The 25,003-nt window shown below is 47.9% G+C and overlaps 1 protein-coding gene across 2 annotated transcripts in view; it reads right to left on the reverse strand.

The window, feature by feature from the left end:
* The window catches only part of IQCM (IQ motif containing M), a 1,823,621-nt gene that overhangs the window by 174,388 nt on the left and 1,624,230 nt on the right, over nucleotides 1-25,003 (reverse strand). For both annotated transcript variants that reach the window (XM_069631255.1, XM_069631254.1), the window contains exon 14: nucleotides 24,058-24,219. In XM_069631255.1, the coding sequence (XP_069487356.1) occupies nucleotides 24,058-24,219 (162 nt within the window). The remainder of the gene's footprint in view (nucleotides 1-24,057; nucleotides 24,220-25,003) is intronic.

Raw genomic sequence — 25,003 nt, forward strand, 5'->3', positions numbered from 1 at the left:
CAGGCATCGGCCGGAGGGCAGGAGAACCCTGGAATGGGAGTGGCTTCCGTGTGGGAGAGGTTGTGCCAGCGGATAGGTGCGGAGCGGCAGCGGGCAGAGGAGGAACGGCTCACAATGGTCAGGGCGGAGGACTCCATGCGGAGGGCGCTGAGGCGGGCTGAGTGCCTCGAGGGTCTTCGCAGGGAGTTTGAGCTTGACACTGCGTTATCCCTGCGGGACCTCGGGGCCAGGGAACATGCCCGCCTCCAAGCCATTGACCAGGAGTTCGATGATGCCCTGGCCCATGACAACAACCAGTGAGCCGTCCGAATAGCCCGCTGCCTTTGTATATAGTTGTATAGTTAGGGTTAGGTTTCCTTTGTTTTTTTGATTTTTTTTTGGTTGCGATTGGACAATGCACCACTTTTTTGTATATAGTTCCCTTTTTAGTTAGTAGTCAGTTAGGTTTAATTTGGTAGGGCTCATGGACCCAGGATGATCTTCTTAATTGGCTTATTTTAATTTTTCATAATTTTTTCTTGGACATTCATCTTGTTTTGTTTGATTTGCTTTGTGTTTTTTCTTATTTGCTGTTCAATACATATTATTTTTTTAATCTTCAATGTGTCGTATCATCTCATTGCTTTCAGGCATGTCATGTTGGGTGTTTTGTCATTCACTTGCAGCCATTGTGTGTGACAGACATGTGTTAAATTGCATTATTTACATTGGGGGTGTAACATGTAATTGCCTTTGATATGTGGGTGGGTGTGATAGTTGGTTGGGCCTTTTGGCAGGGGAGGATGGGCATTACGGACATGATTGGGGAATGTTGGGACCCAGGTGCAGGGGGGAATGGATTGGACATGGGTGGGGGCCTGCTGGCAGGTGCCCCACAGTGCTGGGGGGTGGGGGTGGTGGGAGACATGAGTTGGACATGGGTGGGGGCCTGCTGGCAGGTGCCCCACAGTGCTGGGGGGTGGGGGTGGTGGGAGACATGAGTGGGGCCCTGGTGGAGGGTGACCCTGCACTGCTGGGGTGTGGGGGTGGTGGGTGACATGAGTGGGGGCCTGGTGGAGGGTGACCCTGCACTGCTGGGGTGTGGGGGTGGTGGGTGACATGAGTGGGGGCCTGGTGGAGGGTGCCCCTGGTGGCTGGGGTTTGGGGGTGGTGGGAGACATGAGTTGGACATGGGTGGGGGCCTGCTGGCAGGTGCCCCACAGTGCTGGGGGGTGGGGGTGGTGGGAGACATGAGTTGGACATGGGTGGGGGCCTGCTGGCAGGTGCCCCACAGTGCTGGGGGGTGGGGGTGGTGGGAGACATGAGTGGGGCCCTGGTGGAGGGTGACCCTGCACTGCTGGGGTGTGGGGGTGGTGGGTGACATGAGTGGGGGCCTGGTGGAGGGTGACCCTGCACTGCTGGGGTGTGGGGGTGGTGGGTGACATGAGTGGGGGCCTGGTGGAGGGTGCCCCTGGTGGCTGGGGTTTGGGGGTGGTGGGAGACATGAGTTGGACATGGGTGGGGGCCTGCTGGCAGGTGCCCCACAGTGCTGGGGGGTGGGGGTGGTGGGAGACATGAGTTGGACATGGGTGGGGGCCTGCTGGCAGGTGCCCCACAGTGCTGGGGGGTGGGGGTGGTGGGAGACATGAGTGGGGCCCTGGTGGAGGGTGACCCTGGTGGCTGGGGGGTGGGGGTGGTGGGAGACATGAGTTGGACATGGGTGGGGGCCTACTGGCAGGTGCCCCACAGTGCTGGGGGGTGGGGCTGGTGGGAGACATGAGTTGGACATGGGTGGGGGCCTGCTGGCAGGTGCCCCACAGTGCTGGGGGGTGGGGGTGGTGGGAGACATGAGTGGGGGCCTGGTGGAGGGTGACCCTGGTGGCTGGGGGGTGGGGGTGGTGGTAGACATGAGTGGGGGCCTGGTGGAGGGTGACCCTGCACTGCTGGGGTGTGGGGGTGGTGGGAGACATGAGTGGGGCCCTGGTGGAGGGTGACCCTGCACTGCTGGGGTGTGGGGGTGGTGGGTGACATGAGTGGGGGCCTGGTAGAGGGTGCCCCTGGTGGCTGGGGTTTGGGGGTGGTGGGAGACATGAGTTGGACATGGGTGGGGGCCTGCTGGCAGGTGCCCCACAGTGCTGGGGGGTGGGGGTGGTGGGGGACATGAGTTGGACATGGGTGGGGGCCTACTGGCAGGTGCCCCACAGTGCTGGGGGGTGGGGGTGGTGGGGGACATGAGTTGGACATGGGTGGGGGCCTACTGGCAGGTGCCCCACAGTGCTGGGGGGTGGGGGTGGTGGGAGACATGAGTGGGGCCCTGGTGGAGGGTGACCCTGGTGGCTGGGGGGTGGGGGTGGTGGGAGACATGAGTTGGACATGGGTGGGGGCCTGCTGGCAGGTGCCCCACAGTGCTGGGGGGTGGGGGTGGTGGGAGACATGAGTGGGGCCCTGGTGGAGGGTGACCCTGGTGGCTGGGGGGTGGGGGTGGTGGGAGACATGAGTTGGACATGGGTGGGGGCCTACTGGCAGGTGCCCCACAGTGCTGGGGGGTGGGGGTGGTGGGAGACATGAGTTGGACATGGGTGGGGGCCTGCTGGCAGGTGCCCCACAGTGCTGGGGGGTGGGGGTGGTGGGAGACATGAGTGGGGCCCTGGTGGAGGGTGACCCTGGTGGCTGGGGGTGGTGGGAGACATGAGTTGGACATGGGTGGGGGCCTACTGGCAGGTGCCCCACAGTGCTGGGGGGTGGGGGTGGTGGGGGACATGAGTTGGACATGGGTGGGGGACTGCTGGCAGGTGCCCCACAGTGCTGGGTGGTGGGGGTGGTGGGGGACATGAGTTGGACATGGGTGGGGGACTGCTGGCAGGTGCCCCACAGTGCTGGGGTGTGGGGGTGGTGGGAGACATGAGTTGGACATGGGTGGGGGCCTGCTGGCAGGTGCCCCACAGTGCTGGGGGGTGGGGGTGGTGGGTGACATGAGTGGGGGCCTGGTGGAGGGTGCCCCTGATGGCTGGGGTTTGGGGGTGGTGGGAGACATGAGTTGGACATGGGTGGGGGCCTGCTGGCAGGTGCCCCACAGTGCTGGGGGGTGGGGGTGGTGGGAGACATGAGTGGGGCCCTGGTGGAGGGTGACCCTGGTGGCTGGGGGTGGTGGGAGACATGAGTTGGACATGGGTGGGGGCCTACTGGCAGGTGCCCCACAGTGCTGGGGGGTGGGGGTGGTGGGGGACATGAGTTGGACATGGGTGGGGGACTGCTGGCAGGTGCCCCACAGTGCTGGGGGGTGGGGGTGGTGGGAGACATGAGTTGGACATGGGTGGGGGCCTGCTGGCAGGTGCCCCACAGTGCTGGGGGGTGGGGGTGGTGGGAGACATGAGTGGGCCCTGGTGGAGGGTGACCCTGGTGGCTGGGGGGTGGGGGTGGTGGGAGACATGAGTTGGACATGGGTGGGGGCCTACTGGCAGGTGCCCCACAGTGCTGGGGGGTGGGGGTGGTGGGAGACATGAGTTGGACATGGGTGGGGGCCTGCTGGCAGGTGCCCCACAGTGGTGGGAGACATGAGTGGGGCCCTGGTGGAGGGTGACCCTGCACTGCTGGGGTGTGGGGGTGGTGGGTGACATGAGTGGGGGCCTGGTGGAGGGTGACCCTGGTGGCCGGGGGGTGGGGGTGGTGGTAGACATGAGTGGGGGCCTGGTGGAGGGTGACCCTGCACTGCTGGGGTGTGGGGGTGGTGGGAGACATGAGTGGGGCCCTGGTGGAGGGTGACCCTGCACTGCTGGGGTGTGGGGGTGGTGGGTGACATGAGTGGGGGCCTGGTGGAGGGTGCCCCTGGTGGCTGGGGTTTGGGGGTGGTGGGAGACATGAGTTGGACATGGGTGGGGGCCTGCTGGCAGGTGCCCCACAGTGCTGGGGGGTGGGGGTGGTGGGGGACATGAGTTGGACATGGGTGGGGGCCTACTGGCAGGTGCCCCACAGTGCTGGGGGGTGGGGGTGGTGGGGGACATGAGTTGGACATGGGTGGGGGCCTACTGGCAGGTGCCCCACAGTGCTGGGGGGTGGGGGTGGTGGGAGACATGAGTGGGGCCCTGGTGGAGGGTGACCCTGGTGGCTGGGGGGTGGGGGTGGTGGGAGACATGAGTTGGACATGGGTGGGGGCCTACTGGCAGGTGCCCCACAGTGCTGTGGGGTGGGGGTGGTGGGGGACATGAGTTGGACATGGGTGGGGGACTGCTGGCATGTGCCCCACAGTGCTGGGGGGTGGGGGTGCAAGGGGACATGTGTTGGTGTTCATTAGTTCAAGGAGACATGTGCCTTTGCTGGGGGGCATGCCCATGTTGGGTGGGCTGCCTGCGGGACATGACCAGGGATGCAGGGTAGTCCCCTGTGGTGTGGGCTGCCTGCAGGGGCCGTGGAGGGTGTACAGGGTACACCTGGGAGGAGCCACACTGTCAAATCACATGTGGAACTTCCCGCGCACCCCTGAAATACACGCGCCCAGGCTATTCGCGTGTGGAACTTCCCGCGCACCCCTGAAATACACGCGCCCAGGCTATTCGCGTGTGGAACTCCCCGCGCACCCCTGAAATACACGCGCCCAGGCTATTCGCGTGTGGAACTTCCCGCGCACCCCTCAAATTCACGCGCCCAGGCTATTCGCGTGTGGAACTTCCCGCGCACCCCTGAAATACACGCGCCCAGGCTATTCGCGTGTGGAACTTCCCGCGCACCCCTGAAATACACGCGCCCAGGCTATTCGCGTGTGGAACTTCCCGCGCACCCCTCAAATTCACGCGCCCAGGCTATTCGCGTGTGGAACTTCCCACGAACCCCTGTAATACACGTAGCCCGCTCCCCCAGGCCCGATCGCGTGAGGAACTTCCCGCGCACCCCTCAAATTCACGCGCCCAGGCTATTCGCGTGTGAAACTTCCCGCGCACCCCTGAAATACACGCGCCCAGGCTATTCGCGTGTGGAACTTCCCGCGCACCCCTGAAATACACGCGCCCAGGCTATTCGCGTGTGGAACTCCCCGCGCACCCCTGAAATACACGCGCCCAGGCTATTCGCGTGTGGAACTTCCCGCGCACCCCTCAAATTCACGCGCCCAGGCTATTCGCGTGTGGAACTTCCCGCGAACCCCTGAAATACACGCGCCCAGGCTATTCGCGTGTGGAACTTCCCGCGCACCCCTGAAATACACGCGCCCAGGCTATTCGCGTGTGGAACTTCCCGCGCACCCCTCAAATTCACGCGCCCAGGCTATTCGCGTGTGGAACTTCCCGCGAACCCCTGTAATACACGTAGCCCGCTCCCCCAGGCCCGATCGCGTGAGGAACTTCCCGCACACCCCTCAAATTCACGCGCCCAGGCTATTCGCGTGTGAAACTTCACGCGAACCCCTGAAATACACGTAGCACGCTCCCCCAGGCCCGATCGCGTGAGGAACTTCACGCGAACCCCTGTAATACACGTACCCCGCTCCCCCAGGCCCGATCGCGTGTGGAACTTCACGCGAACCCCTGTAATACACGTAGCCCGCTCCCCCAGGCCCGATCGCGTGAGGAACTTCACGCGAACCCCTGTAATACACGTAGCCCGCTCCCCCAGGCCCGATCGCGTGTGGAACTTCACGCGAACCGATCGCGTGAGGAACTTCACGCGAACCCCTGTAATACACGTAGCCCGCTCCCCCAGGCCCGATCGCGTGTGGAACTTCACGCGAACCCCTGTAATACACGTAGCCCGCTCCCCCAGGCCCGATCGCGTGAGGAACTTCACGCGAACCCCTGTAATACACGTAGCCCGCTCCCCCAGGCCCGATCGCGTGAGGAACTTCACGCGAACCCCTGTAATACACGTAGCCCGCTCCCCCAGGCCCGATCGCGTGAGGAACTTCACGCGAACCCCTGTAATACACGTAGCCCGCTCCCCCAGGCCCGATCGCGTGAGGAACTTCACGCGAACCCCTGTAATACACGTAGCCCGCTCCCCCAGGCCCGATCGCGTGAATAACTTCACGCGAACCCCTGTGATGCACGTACCCTGCAAATCGCGTGTGACACTTCCCGCGCACCCCGGTATACATGCACACGTATTTTTTGTCAGCGGGTGTCCGTGTTTGTGGGTACCCCTTTGCACGTCATTTTTCCTGGAGGGCCACAGTATGGGACTTTCATCATGGCAGTATATAGGTGCTATTTGTTGGCGCACCTTTTGGCGCACATTTCTTACAGCCGCAGAGACGCTACCGCCTCCTTTCTTGTGGCGGTCGTGTTTGTGCCTGTGCGCTGGTTTGAGCGTGCGCTTTTTTCCCCTATTCTATTCCATGAATACGTGTTGTAGGCGAGCGTGTGGGCGTTCCGCGCACTTGTGCCCTGTACTTCCCCCGTGACGCCCACGTTTTGGCAAGTTGTTCCCCATTCCGAGTGTTACGCCCGTGTTCCGCCTACTTTTATTGCGTGCGCCGCGCTATGTGCGAATTTCGCTGTGGCCTGTGCGATTTTCGCTGTGACCTGGCGCACGCTGTTAGATGGCCTGTGCGCCAACGTGCGCCAACGTGCGCCGCGCACTTTTTTATCGCACATCCGCTGGTTTTCTCGCGCACGGCCTTCCATGAATCGACGTGCGCTGCTTTTCGTGCGATTTTCGCACTTGCACTGCGATTTTCGCTATTCCACTGCGATTCGCACGTTTTTGCCCACTTGCGCCGCGCTAATTATTCCATGAATCGGCCTGTATGTATCTCTCTATCCTTAAGAACTGTGTTTACTCTAAGATAAAGAAAATAATCTCAAAGGAGTACCCTAAGGGTCCCCAGCAACACTGCCCATAGGGAGCTGTGTGCTGCAATCGTATAATGCAGATGCCTTTTGAACCCATGGACCTGGGTCCTTTAAGATGAGGCAGCTATACCTAGAGATGGATGGGGATGCAGAAATTACTCATACATCAATATTCAAACTGACTCACGAAGTTGGCAAAACTTAGTACTGTTTTATTTGCAATTATACAAAACAGGGAGTTACAACAGATATCAATGGACGTCGCAAAGCACAATCTCAGTGAATTTAATAAAAAACACAACTCTCATAGTCAAAATTCGGCATCAGTGAAGTCACACTACATGGCAAACTACAAAAAGCTACTGAGGGATGTGATAGGCTTACAGGGAACATCTAGGTATACATTCCATACTGACGGGTGTTGTGATTAGGTCTCTAACATCAAGTGGACAACCAAGCCCTCCTCTAGTGCAAGTCATCTTCATCGTCACAAAATACACAAAGCTTCGTTGGTTACAAAAACTATAGGGCTCTTTGTTACATGGCACTCTATAATTGGTTGGCACACTTGTACACTTCTGGAATATTCCAGCAGCATGCAGGCTGGTACCCCAGGTGGCTGTGGGCTGGTCTTGACCATAGCTTCCCACCCAATTAGCCTGACATCTATCATCACTCCTGCGGTCTATCATTCAATTAAGGCTTTGAACTTGGCCTTGCAGAAACTCTCTGTGCCTGAGAATAAAAGGGAGTGTGGCATGGTTTTATCTTCTGGCTTCGGTGTAGCTCGACCCAATAGTCTATTTTCATCTGACCATGTGACTTGAGTGCACGTTTTCGAGCTCTTTGCTGCATATAATACTATTAAATGACGCTTGATGCCTTCAGTGTTTTTTCTTTCCACTTCAAACATAAGTTTGTTTCTTTCTCACGTTCACGTAGATACTTGACAGACAACCAGGCTCACAGTGGCGTCGACTCTTGGTGCTGGGCCAGCCAGCCTTTCTTGGATTCTCCTTTGCCATTAGCTATTTTCCAACTGCGCCATTTACGGGGTGGGCAGAAAGGGAGGGGCAAAAGGGAAGAAACGGCAGTTAGAGCCACGCTGTAGTGCAATAAAGAAGTGTTGCTCTGAGCTCCGTGTCCGTGCCTCTTTGGGTGTATTGAATGGAAGAGGTGCCGTGTGGGAAGTGGAGCTGGACACCAAAACACCTTTCTTTGTCTGTAGACTTAGGAAAGAAACATTACGATGCAGATGCCCTTTAAAAGAAACAAATGTATTTAGTCAGCGTGACTTCTGAGCTGTGACATACGTTGGCGGAAAAAGCTCAAATTTAGGCTCTACACTGATATTCTGATGGCACCCAAAACTCTAGTATTGGATTGTATTGTATTTGGGTATTTATATAGCACTCTTTCCCCATTTGTATGGCCTCAATGCGCTTTGTGGTTGGAACACTCTTGGTGACCGCAGTCAATGTGGTGGAGGTTTTAAGAGTTTAGTTTAAGAGATGTTTGTGTGCATTTTCACTGGCATAAGACTTGGGTGGCTGGCTAGGCTCCACTAAGCAGCCCAAGGTCAGGCATGTGGGTGGGCTCTGTTGGTGGGTTGGGATAGAGTGCTATTGTTGAAAGATTTGATGTGTGCCCAACTATAGTGAATTTCTTTTCGTCGGTAGTCGCTGTATGCTAGTGGCAGAGGTGTTGAGGTATGACAGGTGTTTCAGTGAGTACGGTTAAGTGTGCTGCTAGACAGAATTGGCAAAGCCATGGCTGCATTCTACTGTGCATGGATGTTTGGCCGTGCCTGTGACCTGTTTCCACAGATGTGGTGTAGGGTATACGTACCGCATGCTTTGACGTAGTTCTGGTGCAGTGTCCTTTGTCCGGTGTGGGCGGCCTGGTCTCTTTATTCGTGGTCTCACTGGAGTGATAGTCTGAGCTAGATCTGCATACTTACCCGGTATACTGCATTTAGTCAGTGCAGTCGGGTGGGTTTCACAAGAAGGCCATGGTTTTACAGAGCAATTTATAGATGGATAATGCCTTAGGAGTTATGGGATCTCAGGTAGTGGGTCTAAAGGTCTAAGCCACACAGGATGGTAGGCAGTAAGCAGGCCTTACCTAGATGTGTGATTTCTAGGCAGTTAGAGAGGGCTGACGTGGGGACATTACAATTAAATTAGACGTGGGGACAGTACAATTAAATTAGCGATTCATAAAATAAAGGGTGGGAGAGACCTATGTTTCATAGAATGGCAGTTATAAACACATTCACATTTGGGGCTCCTAGATATTGGGAGAGAGGCCTATGTTTCACAAAATGGCAGAGCTAAACACATTCGCATTTGAGACTTCTATATAGTGGGAGTGAGGCCTATGTTTCACAAAATGGCAAATCTAAGCACATTCACATTTGAGACTCCTAGAACATGGGAGATCTAACGCACCTAGATCTGAGACTCCTAGATAGTCGGAGAGCGGCCTATGTTTCACAAGATGACAGGTCTAAACACATTCATATTTAAGACTCCTAGATAGTGTGAGAGAGGCCTATGTTTCACAAAATGGCAGATCTAACATGCCTAGATTTGAAACTCCTAGATAGTGGAAGAGAGGCCTATGTTTCACAAAATGGCAGATCTAAACACATTTGCATTTGAGACACCTAGGACATGGCAGATCTAACACACAAAGATTTGAGACTCCCAGATAGTGGGAGAATGGCCCATGTTTCACAAAATGGCAGGTCCAAACATATTCGCATTTGAGACTCCTAGATAGTGGGAGAGAGGCCCTTGTTTCACAAAATGGCAGATCCAACACACCTAGATTTGAGACTCCTAGACAGTGGGAGAGAGGCCCATCCATGGTGGGGAATGTCATACCTAAATACTCTATAGGTTTACATTAACAATAAATACTATAAAAAGAGTTGCACCTGGCACTTAGAGCAACTTCACTGGGACAGCATACACATGACTGGGGCATCAAGCATGCACTGTGCCACACCAACAAAGCTGTTCAGAACCGTGGGCAATTCATCTAATAACCAAAGCAAGAACATTAGCACATCAAGGCTTAATTATACATACAAAATTTGGAAAGTACTCAATAAAACCCATTATTCTTTTCTACAAGCAGAAAGCAGCTCCAATCCTCACATACAGTGGAGAGACTATGATCAACCTCCGGGATGACTCCGGAATGACATATGGAACAAACTTGAACGTATCTTCTGGTCAAAAGTCCTTTCACTACCAAATGCTGTTCCTGCCACACGCATTAGATTCGAATTGGGTCTGCAATCTTTGAATTCATTAATAAAATGGAAGCAACTTGACCTGTTCAGAAAACTTCTGAACAACAACTGTAGCCCTGCGTGGGACATAGTCCGCTCTAATCCAACAAACATCAATGCCGTAGCCTTGATTAAATGGAAAGACTTTGTTCAAGCACAACGGATCGACAACGACATCTCGATGGACGTAGCAAGACTTGATTGCATAAGAAATCAAGCATCAAAAACCAATACAAACTCACGTTGAACTGCACAAATGACATCAGAGCTATAAACGAACTGCCACCGTACCTCAAATTATTCCCAGATCGTCTAATCAGGGATTTATTACTCCGATTAAGATTGAACATTTTACCCACACAAGAAATCAATGGGATTCGAAATCGATCCTAGACTCGCAACCAGTCTTACAGATTTTGCATGGAAGAGGCTTCCATTGAAACAATATACCATCTCCTGATGGAATGTACTGCTCTCACAAAAAGACGCACCACAATTGCACAACTATATTTAACTTCCACAAGATTCTTGGACCCAGATGAGCGATGGTCGCTCATACTAACTGGAAACAATAGAAGAATGATCACAGCTGTAATTCGCTTTTGGATTAATATTGTATCCCAAACTTTGTTTGATTTTGCCCCCCTGTTTGATGGATGTGAATGCTACTAATTTGTTTTGTTCCTTTTCTCATCTTATTTGTATTCTTCAGGTGAAATATAAATGTAAGATTTAATTATATAAACCAATGACATTTTAAATAAAAATAAAAACATTTAAAAAAGCTGTTCTTGCTAAAAGCGCTTCAAGAAGGATCCAGGGAGAACTTTGGCAAAATTCTCAAGTCGACCATGAAGCCAACAGGCATTTACTTGCCAGTTTCAAGAGGAAACCCTGCTATATATCCTAAATATTGAACAAAAGATATCAGCAATTGTTATTTGCTCATCATCTCGACATTTCTGCATGAAAGTCTTTTGGGTGCTTCCTGGGTGCTTTTAGGAATGAGTTGTTGATTTTTAATAAGGAAAATTCCTATATATAAATCTATATGTTCTGTCCCACTTCTCTGGAAATCTTCTTTCATTAAGAGTTGAGCGAATATTTTAATGAGTAAAGAAGTCACCCGATACTAATGGCAAAGGTATATGAATGAGAGGAACTGTGCATTGTCATAAAGTCACCCAATCACTTCTCTCCCATATCAAGTCATATGTGTGTCAAATGATTAGTGATAGTTTGGGATATTTGCTGATTATCCCACAGAGTGGTATACTTTGAGAGTGAGTGGATGCCAAGATATTCAGCAATGTCACTTCACAGATAAATAGCTGCCAGATAGGTAATGCAGACTCTCTAAAAAAGCCAAGTGTCTTCACATTTTAGTAGGAGTTTATGTCTTTGTTTCCCCAACAAGAAATACATCTAAGCAGACGACGGTGGCGTTAAAACTGAATTCATCCCCAAGGAAGTTCATTAACCCATAGCAGCCTAAAAGTATATTTGAAAATCCGACATACAGAAGGCAGACATCTTTTATCGCTGGTTATCTAAACATTTATCGATTCTTTTTTAGGGCCTCATATAAGTTGTACCATTATGCTTGCCAAGTCCTTTAAAAGGCAGATGCGATACACAGAAACAAGACCATGAATAAGTACAGATACGTAGAGAGAATCAGCATGCTTATTATTCTCAGCTCTCACAGTCATGGCAACAAGAGAAGGGGAATATTAATGGGCCTCATTACAACCCAGGCGGTAAATTCCCTACTTTACCACCATGGTGTAAACTCCGTTTACACCATGGTGGATGGCGGATTTACCGCCCCATTCCAAGGTGAGTGGGGCGGTAAATCCCCATTCCCCATTTACCCTTCCCCATTCCCATTTTTGCCCCATAGGGCATAATGGGAGTGGGGAAGGCACTAATTACGGCACCGTAAATTACGGTGCCGTAATTAGCACCAAGGCGGGTTAGCGCCTTGCATTTTAACGGCTGCTAAAAGCAGGCGTTAAAATGGTAATCAGGCGTTAAGGGTTAACGGCGCCGACAGCGCCGTTAAACCCTTAACGCCTGGGTTGTAATGAGGCCCAATGAAATTGAAGGTCACTTATGCAGACACAAAGCCTATATTAGTTACCAACAATTTATTAGCTGGGATGCTGCCTTCATGACAATGTGCAGAGCCATCATAGTCCAAGGGCACTGACGTCACATGCTATATGATCCTCACATTGCCATTTACTGCCATTTCATAACCTCACATAACAGATATACGCATGATATGAAAAATACAGCCTCTGATGCCAAGGTGCTTGCATAATATGCCAGATGCAGCTTCAGATTGCCAAGGGTCCTTCATTTTATAACCATGATAACTGCACATGGTACTGCAAATCATCATCATTTGCTAGGACAGCTTCATAATATCAGGAGTTGCTATAGGGTAGAGAAGGAGCCAAGTACCCCCCTTTAGACAGACTAACTCTGAATAGAGACAAAGAGGAGGGAAGCCACACCACAAGTTGGGGGCAGGAAATGTCAGACGAGGACAAAGAAACCTTCTGTGGGGAAGAGGGAGATAACGCATGTTGTCCTGAAGGATGTTCTCCGATGGACAAAGAAGTGAGATGGTCAGATCTAGATCTACCCAAATCGCGGGCGTCAGAGTCTCTGGCGTGATGAGATCTACCCAGAGGGTGATCCCATAGTGAGAGGGGGGATTCGCCACACAGGTTAAGGTCACTACCAGGAACAAGGCAGTGCAGAACCATTGTCCCTGCTCTGGACAGACAGACGATGGGGGACGAATGTGAGTTTGGGATCTTACAGTTTCTCTTGTTAGAAAAAGGAGGAGACAGACTGCAATATATACCTTGGCCACAGGTGGATAAGGATCATTTAAGGTGTAAACTTCTGAGTTGAACTTCCGGTGCTAGGAAATGGATACATCAGTTAGAGAAAATGACAGGAAGAAACACGTTAGCTATAGGAGTCATTAAAGGTCTTCTAGCTGCTATTCTTGGGGAGAGAGCAGACGACATTTTGTCGAGAGCAGCATACTCAAGCGTCACTGCACAGATTACCGCTCATAATGCATCACTGTTTAATAACTGCAAAGCAGCGGTCTGGAAAGCGCTGCGAGTACAGTATCTAGACATGTCAGACATGGGAGCTATAATGGCATGAAAGATGCAGGAGGGGGGAGGATCCTCTTGTGTACATTCAAATTTTCCAAGAGCAGTGGTTTTTGGAAACTCGTGAGCCGTGGCGACATCTTTGCCTGTATTTTACCATATACTATGCCAAGGGCTGCAAGACCCAGTGCAGAAGCTGCGCAAGATGTTAGTGGGTATGGAAGCGAAACCATGGTCAGAAATATATCTAATCATTGAGCATTATTGTACATTACTGCAGGAGAAGAATTGAAAGAAAGGTGATGCTAGGAAAGGTGAGGAAGCGAAATTAGTGCAGAAAAAATTGTCAAAGTACTCCATAGAAGGGGCGATGTTGACTAGCGGAGAAGGGTCAGGCTCACAGCAACCAGGTGAATAACCAAAGGCAGTATAACCAAGGTAATAATGGATTCTTACCAGGAGGAAGGGGACATTTCCGAGGTAGAAGCTTCCAGAATAATCAGGGAAATTTCCAGAATAATCAGGGTGGATTTCAGAACACACAGAATGATAGTAAAAAGATGGAATGACAGGACATAGAGCACGCATGTGTGGAAATCAAGGGTGTGCGCAAAACGGGCAGTTCCCAAGAGTGGGGACCACATACCTACCTGCATACACTCAACAAAGTGGAGAGGGATTCACCCAAAATCAGACAGTGCAACAAACACAAACTTTGATCTGAGATTTGTGAAAGTTTATAATTTTGTAACCATATACAATAAAAAAAAATGTAAAAAAAACAAACACAAGCGTCAAGAGTGCAGCAAGACTAGCAAACACAGCTAATAACAATGGGTCTACCACAAGGGCAGTCACAGCATTCACCCATGCAGATGCAGCAGGGCCCAAACACGGGACAGTTAATCACACCTAGGATAGGGGGTGTCACTGTCCAGGGAGGGAATCCTTTGACAAGGATAAGCATGTACCCACAAAAGGACAGCTCGCTGGGAGACTTGATGTGTTCAGTGCTATCAGTGACTCCCAACCCTCAAGAGGAACGGAGGGTTGATGTCACCATAGGCATACATGCATTTTGTTAACATGGCTACTAGGTTTAGTAGGTAAGACTGTGTAAATACCTGATGACTTTTTATTTAAGCCAAGGATACCAATGGATAAAGAGGAGGGACAAGTTTTTCCCTTAGAATTACAAGCAGCTATAGTGTGAGGAGAATAAGCTATGCTTGATGGAGTTGATTATGAAGGCAGACGATGGTGTACAGTGATTGCCATTGGGGAAGGTTACAGATTGACTGATGTCACTGACGAGGATATGTTTAGAGACCATCTGTCGGATAACGAAGTAGTATTTGAAATGAGTATTACTTATTGGGTAAGAGCAATTAAATGTGAGGTTCCTCAGGAAATTATGACAGCACAGAAACATCACACATTTTTTGATGAAGACATGGAGAAAATGGCAGTTTCTTTATTGACAACAGGCCCCTATGACGTAGGCCTATTGAAGGGGTCTGGAGAAGTTAAGATTAAATTAAAACCAGGAGCAATTTTACCTTGAGCACAACAGTATCCCATGTCTCGAGAGGAAGACAAAGGTATTTTTAAGACGATATCTGCCATGATGGAACAAGGTTGACTTCTCAAAGGGCTTCAGCCTACATCGAATCCAGCGATTAAAATAGTTTGATGCAGAATAGTGAACCTTGCCATGTTTATAGCAGAACCACTGGCAGAAGATGAGCATGCACATGATTGCTCGAACTATGAGGAATTCTATGATGAGATCCCGAGGGTGAAAGAAAATGCTTTGGCAGCTGGGGAGATTCTCTTTATCGACAGTTCTTCTAGATCGATCAGAATGATGGACAAAGATATACAGTTGACGCTGTGATAAAGCACTGAGCCAATGGAGAATTTGAATTATTGATAAGTGCACGAGTACGACTCACTTTTCGGCACAGGCTGCAAAATTAGTGGTGCTGCTTGTCGCACTAGAGAAAAATGCAGACCAGGAAGTGACTGTGTATAGTGACTCCGCCTATGTGACATCGACGGTACATGCAGGGCTAGCACGTTGGAAAAGGAGGGGCTACCTCTGAGCGGATTGGCACTCCAGTGCAACATGCCACCTTATTGGACAGACTTATTGGAGCACTACAGCTCCCAGTAGCCATTGCAGTAGTTAAATGTGCAGCCCACACTAAGAGAACAGACTTTATCTCACACGGAAATCAAGCCACAGACGAGGAAGCAAAACGAGTTGCATGCTCTGAAGTGATTATGAATTTTGATATGTCGGATGTGAATGAAAGTATTGTGGAGATGATGAGTGTGCATGAAAGTTTTAACGACTTGTCTAAGACTCAGCTAATGTAAATTCAAGGGGAAGTGCTGCAGGGTGAGAAAGACCTGTGGACATGGAGGGGGTGTTCTTTATTCCCTTCCGAAGCATTGTGGCAACAGGAAAGCACGGGTAAAACCAGTGATGCCTGTAGCCTTATTAAGGGTGGCACCGGAACAGCTGCACTACCCTGCGAATGTCACTAGAGAAAGCCTCGAAGCAGCTATTGTGGAGGACTGGTTTGATCCGAACTTGCTAGAGCATGTTGCATTTTATGTAGTGAACTGCATCATATGTCAAATGTTTACTGCTGGGCACACACTGCGTACAGTTAGAGGAGTTATCCCGACACCTAATGGTCTGTTTCAGCATTTACAAATTGCCTATGTCGATATGCTGCAGGTCTTTAATAGATACAGATATATGATAGTAGTAGTATGTCCTTTTTCAAGGTGGATTGAAGCTGGTCCGTGTACACACCCAGATTCCACCTGTACAGCGAAACCTTTAGCACAAGAAGTATTTTCTAGATGGGGAATATGTGAAGTATTAAAATCTGATAATGGCCCTCATTTTGTTAATGAAGTCTTTGAACAAATGAGCTTGTTGCTCAGTATAAAGAACACGTTTTCTTCGGCTTATCACCAGCAAGAGATCGGGATCTGTGAGAGACTCAATGGCTTGCTTAAAGAAAGGATAGCCAAATTGAAGCTTACATTGAAAAAAGTATGGTTGCATTGCCTACCACTGGAACTGTATGCGTTGAGAAATCAACCAGGTTTCCGACCACCATTTTATGCCCCATGAAATAGTGATAGGGAGACGAATGAGGACACCTCCCACTCCTCCATCTAGAACTAGAAGTGATGCCCAGACGACAGCAGAATTGTTAGGAAAGGAGTTAAATGCTTATTTAACATGTATGACTACAAGTATCTCTGTCATTTCAGATCAGCTCAAGCGGAAGGGGTGCGCGGCTCAGACCACACATGGAAGCAATACAACAACCGTGTCTGAAGAATTACATCTTCCCAAACTTTTCCCCGGTGCTGAGATCCTAATTAGGAACTTTACAGGGAAGTGGCATGAGCCACGCTTTAACGGACCATTTATCGTGGAGGACGTAATGCTGTCAGCAGTGAAAGTGCTAGGAAGACGCACATGGATATTTCTTGGAGACGTAAAGATCTATGCTGGAGAACCCCCTTCAACTCCACCCCAGTTGGAAGCAAGCATCGGGGAAGGACCTCAGCACATGCAGACTAGATCCATGATGAAACTGTTCAATAGACAGATAAAGAGTATATTGACGGTGGTTCTTTCAAGACACTCTTTCAAAATTGCTAAAAAAGGAGTGAAAGAAGGTTATTTGTTCTTGAGCCACAGAGCTTGTTAACATTGGACTAAGACACATTTAAATGTTGATCGAGAAGGAAAGATGCAAGATCTGGAGTTCCTTTTCGATGACTGGAAGAGGGAACCGTTCCCCGATTCCTTTTTCACTGAGTTTCTTTTCGGAGGCACCCATGGTAATGTCTATTGGCCACATTTGTCGGATCTTTATTACAATTTTTCTCTTTATTCTTCATGCATACCATGCACTTGTGGGGAGAACAACTAGTGTTCATCTGTTCCTGCAAGATCCTAAGAATGGCGCAGTCGTGAGGAGATTGCTTGCAGGCATAATAGAGCAATTACTTGTGTGGGAGTGAGGGGCCAGTAGGCCCCCCGTCTCTCCTTTCCTTAAGTACAAACTTGGACCATGTGCCTCCAATGGTGAGGGGTGCCCCCGTCGCCCTTATGTAATACCAGCATCGGCTGGCATTTGCGTAGATGGGGCTGTTGTGCAGGACACGTGGCATCCAGTTTGTGTCCCCTTCACTCCATCTTGGTAACTAGGCCTCGCTGCAATAATACAAAAAGGCTTCTTTCTCATTTGCAGCACCGCACACATGGCCCCCACCTTTTCTCTCACTGTGTCTGGAAAACTCTGTGGCTCCAGTCTCACGCTCAAGCCGGAGGTAATTGCAACAAAGAACAAATGTAACATCTCACTCTTCCTCTGAGATCACTGCCCCGCGTGTGAACCGGCTCGAGCTAGGCCATGTAGCTCATCCATCTCCACATATCTGTTCATGCCCCCTCACCCTCGTTGTTGGAAAATTATTGCCAGTGTAACCCTATGTCCTTGCAAGGTATTCTCTTGATGTACCAGATACGTGACCTCGCTATTATGCCCACCTAGCAGACCCCCAACTAACATTAGACCTCTGTTGCAGTATATTGTCTTTTACTACTAACAAACGCCAAGCTGCCTTAGATTCTTTATGAGCCCAGACCCTCGTGTCAAGCAATGTTATCATAATGGTCAAGACCCTTAAACCTAACGCTCCATATAAGCCTCAATAAGTAATGATGTAAATACATGCATGAAATTTATAGGTTTACAATGATTTGTTCACAAGAATTGCAACTATTATTATTTAGTGCATGCTTCACTTAGATGTATTATGTTAGCTTAGTTAGTGGCCAACCCACTTCTAAGCGACCTGACCTTCACCCCTCCTGGACGCTGTCGGCCGGACCATGTGATGTTCACCCTCCCGCCAAAGGAGCAACCAATCCGGATGAGACAGCGCCTCCACAAGTATATAGTGCTATAATGTCTATCCAATCCTGCATCAATTTAGTACCCTATGTTTATTACATCATCTATGACAATTTTTCTCTGTATAATATCGTGTAATTGAAACGTTTGCCAGAGCACTCTCAGGCAGCAGAGTTCTTTGGATGCCAATTCATTTTTGAACTCTCGCTACCTGTCCTCTTAGCCTCATTCCACGTCTGGGGTGTGTCTCATTTATTCTTATTGCACGTAATAAGACAGGGATGGTGCCTACATACTCCAGCTTCCTGAGTACAGCTTGGAAAGCACACATTCCCCTATCAGATAACGCTCATAGACTAGTTGGAATGGTCTTCTACTATTTAATTGAGGAATGCCCACATCTTGTTCGAAGACAAACTGACATTCACACTTTCTTGAGAGATCCGAGGAATACAGTGGCACTTAATGAATTTCTACATGACAAAATCGAACAAGTCAGTCTATATTCTGAGAGAACACTGAGAATGTCCTGAATGAAACCTTCGAGGGAAGAGATCCAGAGCCTACTGTCTATAGTCTTCTATATCTTACTGGAGAAGCACCCGGATTTTGTCTGGTGAAAGGATGACTTGTTTCTGTACATCAGGAACCTTGTTAATCATCCTGTGATCAGCCAGCTGTTTAAAGAACTTGTGGAGCAGATTCAGACATTACCAGAATATTGCATGATGTTACCCGAATAAAGATTGTTTTTTCGTTCTTTAAAAAAGATTGAGAATGGGTAACATAGACATCAACAATAATGTTGCTAACAATGAGAGGCCACCACGACGGGTAAGAAGCTACTGCTGCATCAAATGGGCCTATCTATATGTTATCTTTATGTTTATCTTGTTTGTTGTGATCCTTCTCTATCTTACAGTATGTACTGCTTACTATTTGGATCCAAACAAGGATCCCTGTGTATCTTCCTATGCAGAAAGAGGGTACAGATGTGGTGACTACCAGACAGCCGAGACCTTATGTGATTGTCCCTACTCTAGAGGTACATTCAAAGGCACCTAGTCCTATGATAGATAAATCTAGGCTTCCTTTTGGGGGGAGGTCACGTATGGAAGTTATTCAGGACTCTCTGATACCTTCATATTATGTCAATAGGATGAGACTTCTGGAGCTTTCTCCAACACAGGTAGCACATGTAAAAACACCAGGTTTACTGATAAATGTTCCTATGATTGCCCCAGTCAGAAGGAATTATGCTGATAATACTTCAAGAGATGATTACAGGAGCTCATGAGAAAAGAAGGCTTCCTAAGAGAATTGATAAGGAGGATGATCACAAGCTGAATCATTACCTGGATAGCACAGCAAACTTGTCGAATAACATATGGTATCAGCATATGAAAGAAGTGGGAAGGAGGACCTCAAAGGAGGAATGCTTTGTATGTGTACTCCTGCCTTATAGCATGGGGAAGTCTAAAATCTTCATAGCTATTGAAATAGACGTCCAGACAGCACATTGTATATCACACATAGTTTCTGCCATACAAGGGGTCAGTTCATGGGCTTGAAAGAACAAAGAAATATTGAGGCTGAGTACCACAAATGAAATACACCAATCACAGGCTGAAAAGATACAAGTATCTTTTATTACTATACAGTTTACTTTGCTTTGATTACACAGTCGGCTCACAGACAGCCTAAACATTAACAGACCTGAAAGGTCGCTCGGCTCGACTGCAAGACGAAAACACAGACCACCATTTTAGAATATGGAACATAAGTCAAAATCAAAATGGTGGACGAATCTTAAAATGGCGGTGAAGTTAAACCCAAAAATCAGAACTTTGCAACGCGGTTTTCCGTGTAAAGTGATTGGGCTTAGGCCAATATTAAATATAAGGAGGCACTATATGATTACGGTTTAACAGGCTGAACAGCCTATCTCAAATGGACAATTGAATGGACAGATCCAGAAGAAGATGATTATGTTCAAGATACAAAGACAAGGTTAAGGATGGATACCAAAAATCCTGATACGAAAATCCTGGAGTAAAAGGAGCTGGAATCAGATGGGAAGTCAATAGAAGACTGGAGAGCCCAGGAAAAACTAAAAGAGGAGATCTGAAGATGGAAGGAAAGAGGCCAAATGCAGATCTGGGGGTTCAGTATTATCTCCAGATGGTTGTGAAGAAGGTGTGGTAATATGCAGAGCTTGGGTTGTAATGGGAGACTAGCAGCCGATTGTTGCCAATGTGGAAAGGCTGTGTAAACCTGTATGGTCGAAACTTGCTAAACTACTGACATGGGTCAAGGATAAAGAAGGAACTTTGCAGATAGTGCCTTTGGAAAGTGCCAAGCTGTGCTTCAGAAACAATGGCACACGAAAAGTTGGAGAGAACCAGAACTGTGGTTGAATCTTTGATGCACCAGGAATGAACATTGGGAGAGCAGTGATTATGGATCACTACTGGGCTTGCGGATCCAGAGCAAACATGAAGCTGCCCAAAGATTGGCGAGGACGATGTTCCATAGTAAATGTTCATTTTCCAGTGTTGGTGATTCCTAAAAGTAACTTGGACATTGGAAGCTTTCCAAAAGCAAATGCTCACCTGAGAAAGAAGAGATCTGTAGAGCTGATAAGTCAAATAAAGAGAGAGTACTATTTCTCAGCCAAGTGAATAGAAGCATTTGACTCTATTCCATATGAGCAAAGACTTTTCAGTGAGCACAGACTGTTCAGCTAGACTCTGTCGATATTCACAATGATCTTTATGTCAAAGATCCAAACTGCAGCAAATACCAGAAGGGAGTTGTTGCAGACAATCAACGCTACCATCAAGGGATTCAATGCTATCAGGGAAGAGCTGAGAGCGATACGATTAATGACTCTTCAGAACAGTTACATTCTAGACATGATCACAGCTATGGATGGAGGTGTTTGTGCCAAAATTAGAGAATCATGTTGCACGTTTATACCTTCTCATGACGATGAGAATGGTACCCGGACAGAGGCCATAGAGATGCTGACGAAGCTGCACGTCCAGATGATAGATGAAGTGGAAGACATTGCTGATGATAGCAGGTTTGGATCGTTCTTTTCGTGGGTTCCACAGTGGATGGCAGTTCAAGATCCTTGGAGCCCTGTTGGTGATGATCATGCTTGGATTTTGTATAATCAAGATAATAATCTAATAATCTCACAATGCAAGGAGACTGCAAAGAAAGCCATAGGGATGAAAATCATGATTGATGTTGAATCCAGATGAAAAACTAAAGAGTTGAAAGATGAAGAAATCAGAGATTTCGTGAAAGCCAGCACCCATGCACCTGAGGGAACAAAGTTCCTGTACCCAAAGAACCATAAGAAATATGTGGGAAAATTGATCTATTGCAGTCCAAGTGGACAGTACATGCTCATGACCTTGAACAAGGATGAACATGTGAAATCAGTTAGATGCCTGGAAGGAGTCATAAAGATATGGGTCCCAAAAAAGTATTTCTTCAGAAGAGGATGTCTACATGTGAAGAATGATGGGAGAGTGGTCGATGAATCGCCCAGAGGGGGAGTGTAAAGAAGGAGCCAAGTATCCCCCTCAAGCATCTCGCCCATATTGCTTATATGTTGGGAGCCAGAGTGTGAAACACATGCAGTACCAGTGAAAATACTGATACCAAGGAGAATCTTGGAGACAAGGTTCTCATTGAGAAAGCCTTACCTGCATACAAGACAGTATGATGTCCATTTGAATGAAATCCCAGAAAAAGATTCAGAAATGAGCAAAAAAGCAGATTGGTGATGTCATACGAAGTAATACTGACGCACCTAGATGAGATGCAGAGATAAGAGAATGTAGATATTCTATAAGGCATAAAAAAGTATCAAAGTTAAGCAACATCTTGGGCTCAAGATGAAGGGGCTTATGCTACAGAAACAATGAAGATATCAAGTTACTTTACACGTGCACAGATGCAAAGAAACACAAGCAGACAAAGTATTCTTGAGGCTGGCTAAGTAGTTAATAGACTGCGGAAAGCACCAACTTTATGAGTAAGTAAGGTATGGATGATTCCACTACGTATTATAGTAGAGCTGGACCAAGAAAAGAAGGCCTTTTCCAGCGTGTCACAGTTAAGAAAAGCAATTGAATTACAGAAGTGAATCTCAGAAAGGCGAGGCTGGACCAGCCCCAAGAAGCCAAGGTTGTGTCTGGCTGGGAGGATCTGACATTAGATACAATTATGTGAAAGAACGAAACTCTTGTTCAGAAGACAGGAACCAAAACAGGGAAGACGTCAGAGGTTCATTAAATAAAAGTATTTTAAAAACACCAGAGCTCAAATTTGTGGTCTTCAGTCACATGGAGGGATTTAACTGGACAACATGATGAACCACACCTACACAAGGAGACAGAGCGTGCCTCCACTCCCTCATATTCTCCAGAGCAAGGAACATTTGCAAGGCCAAGTTCAAAGAATTAATTGATGTGCAGACCACTGACGTGATCATAGATGATATGCTAATTGGTGGGAAGCTATGGTTATGAGCAACCCACCAGCACCTGGAAGTCCAGCCTGTGTGCTGCTAACGTGGGTGGAAAAGTACTGATGGATGTAAGAGTGCCAGCCAATTATAGGGGGGCCTCATATTTAAGGGCCCTATAGTTTGCGTAACCAATGGGACGTTATGTATTTAGTGATGTTCATAGTGACCTGTTTTAGGGGAGGGCTTAGTTGCCCCACCTGATATTAGAGATCCTATCACTTTCCTAGACTAGTATGGAATGTATACTTAGAAGTTCCCTCTAAGCCTATCACATTTGCCACTAGGTTTTTGTAGTTTGCCACATAGGATGATGTTGGCAACCACAAAGTTTAACGTCAGCAATGATGAGTTTTTGTTATAAAGAGGATGTCTTCTATGAATTTAATTGAGATCATGCTGTGAGAAATGCGTTGATTTCCGTTGTACTCGCTGTTTTAGATAATGGACATTAAAACAGTCAACTTTTCCAACTTCCTGAGTGGGTTTGATTATTGATGTTTGAGTATCTTCTGCATCCCCATTCATCTCAAAGTATTGCTACCTCATCCTAAAGGGCTGGGTGGGCTGTCCCGGTTCAGAATTATGTCACCTATTGTCCCACGATTACTCCCTCAACTGTCTTGTATTTTACTACTCAGAGTTAGACAGTCAAGCATTGGGAAAACGGTAAGTGAACATTGCTTGCAGAGAGTTGTGTGTGCTTTCTGTCTAGAGCGCTTGCCATGTGTCCCCCTGACTCAAGTGTCTCAATAACAGCACCAGGTGTAGCAAATTGTGCGGCTACGGTCACATCTGTTAGCCCTAGAGGCATCTACCAACCTCCATGGGCATACACTCTTAACCTAATGCTCCTTTTGCTGTGGATGATGACTATACTATATTATTTAGTAGACGTATTTCAGACAAAATTAAACAGGACAAAGGAATAGTGATGAGAAAGTTAGGATACAAAGACACCTCTGTATACTAGCTATTCTTGCAACAAATGACAAAAGGCCTTATTTTTAGAAACAATGTTAAAACATTATTGAGCGATTTCTTGTGAGAAGTAGAATAATGCAGTGGGATATGTTGTAGGATAAGATACAAAGACAATCCTTAATATCACAAATTGGGTCGCTTTGCTCATGGCTACACAGGTATCAAAGACAAGTTTCAGCCTTTTCAATATGTTACAATAGGCCAGTGTCCACGCATACCATTAGGGAAATAACACTGTGAGAGACAACGATTTGAGGTCATGTCAAAGGTCGAACAGTGAGAGAACACTGACAATGGGGATAGTGAATATGCCAATGTTGCTACTATAGACAAATTAATTGTGTTCCTTTGTAATATGAAAAATACATATTCTTACCTAGATATTTATATCCTTCTTTTCCATTAACTATCGGGTGTATCCAGGTTGACCTTCGAAGCGTTTGATTATTTAGTCTTGCCCCAAGGGGCGGGTACAGTGTGAATGCCATTTCAACTACTTGGTGTTTCTTGAAAACATCTGCTTCTTTACCATAGAGCCCTTGGAAAAAAACATGAAAATTCATAAAAACATAATTTACAAATATGATTGGTATCAGTAAAACGACTACAGTTACATGCAGAGTCTTTGAGCAAGATGTATATTTTTCTTTCAAAACTACTAACATGAAATGCAATATTTTCCGATAAGCAGGTGATTTAAAGATCCTGCGACAGAGACACATGAGTCTTCACAAGCATCTAATGTAAGTGACTATCAAAAGGAGAATGCATATCTCTCAAATCACCATCAATTTAAGGGAGTCAGTAACATTTATATTTTCTCCACCTCCAAACATATCAATTACCTTCATAGACTTTAATGCAATCTGCATTCTAGCGAAACTTCATTGACATCTGTCAAAATAAGGCAAGTTGGAACCCACAATAGGCACAGATACAAAAGGTTATTTTTTAATGGGTTTATTGCAGCATACACAGTAGATCCCAATTTCAAGATCCTCTTCTGAGGGATCTCTTTCTATAATCAAAGTCCTTCCAGATTGCCCATCTAGCAAAGTTTATTTCTGGTGGTTGTCCATGTGCCCTGGACAGCCAAGCGTACAATTTCCTCCAGCAGATTTTTCAGGAGCTCCTTCTATTAGGTTTAGAGCTCTCCAAGCCTTCAGATGGGGAGATCAGTTTTGGCGATCCTCATCTGTTTTGCCTTGTCCTGGCCCCCATTCAAGCTTACCCCTTTGATGTTGCAACACAGTCTTGTTCTTCCATCCTCTGTGGGAGCCATCCCTTCAGATGAGTGCCTCACCTGTAATCTGGGACCACTG

The sequence above is a fragment of the Ambystoma mexicanum genome, chromosome 6q (assembly GCF_040938575.1).
Source record: "Ambystoma mexicanum isolate Mex_15411 chromosome 6q, UKY_AmexF1_1, whole genome shotgun sequence".
Classification (NCBI taxonomy): domain Eukaryota; kingdom Metazoa; phylum Chordata; class Amphibia; order Caudata; family Ambystomatidae; genus Ambystoma; species Ambystoma mexicanum.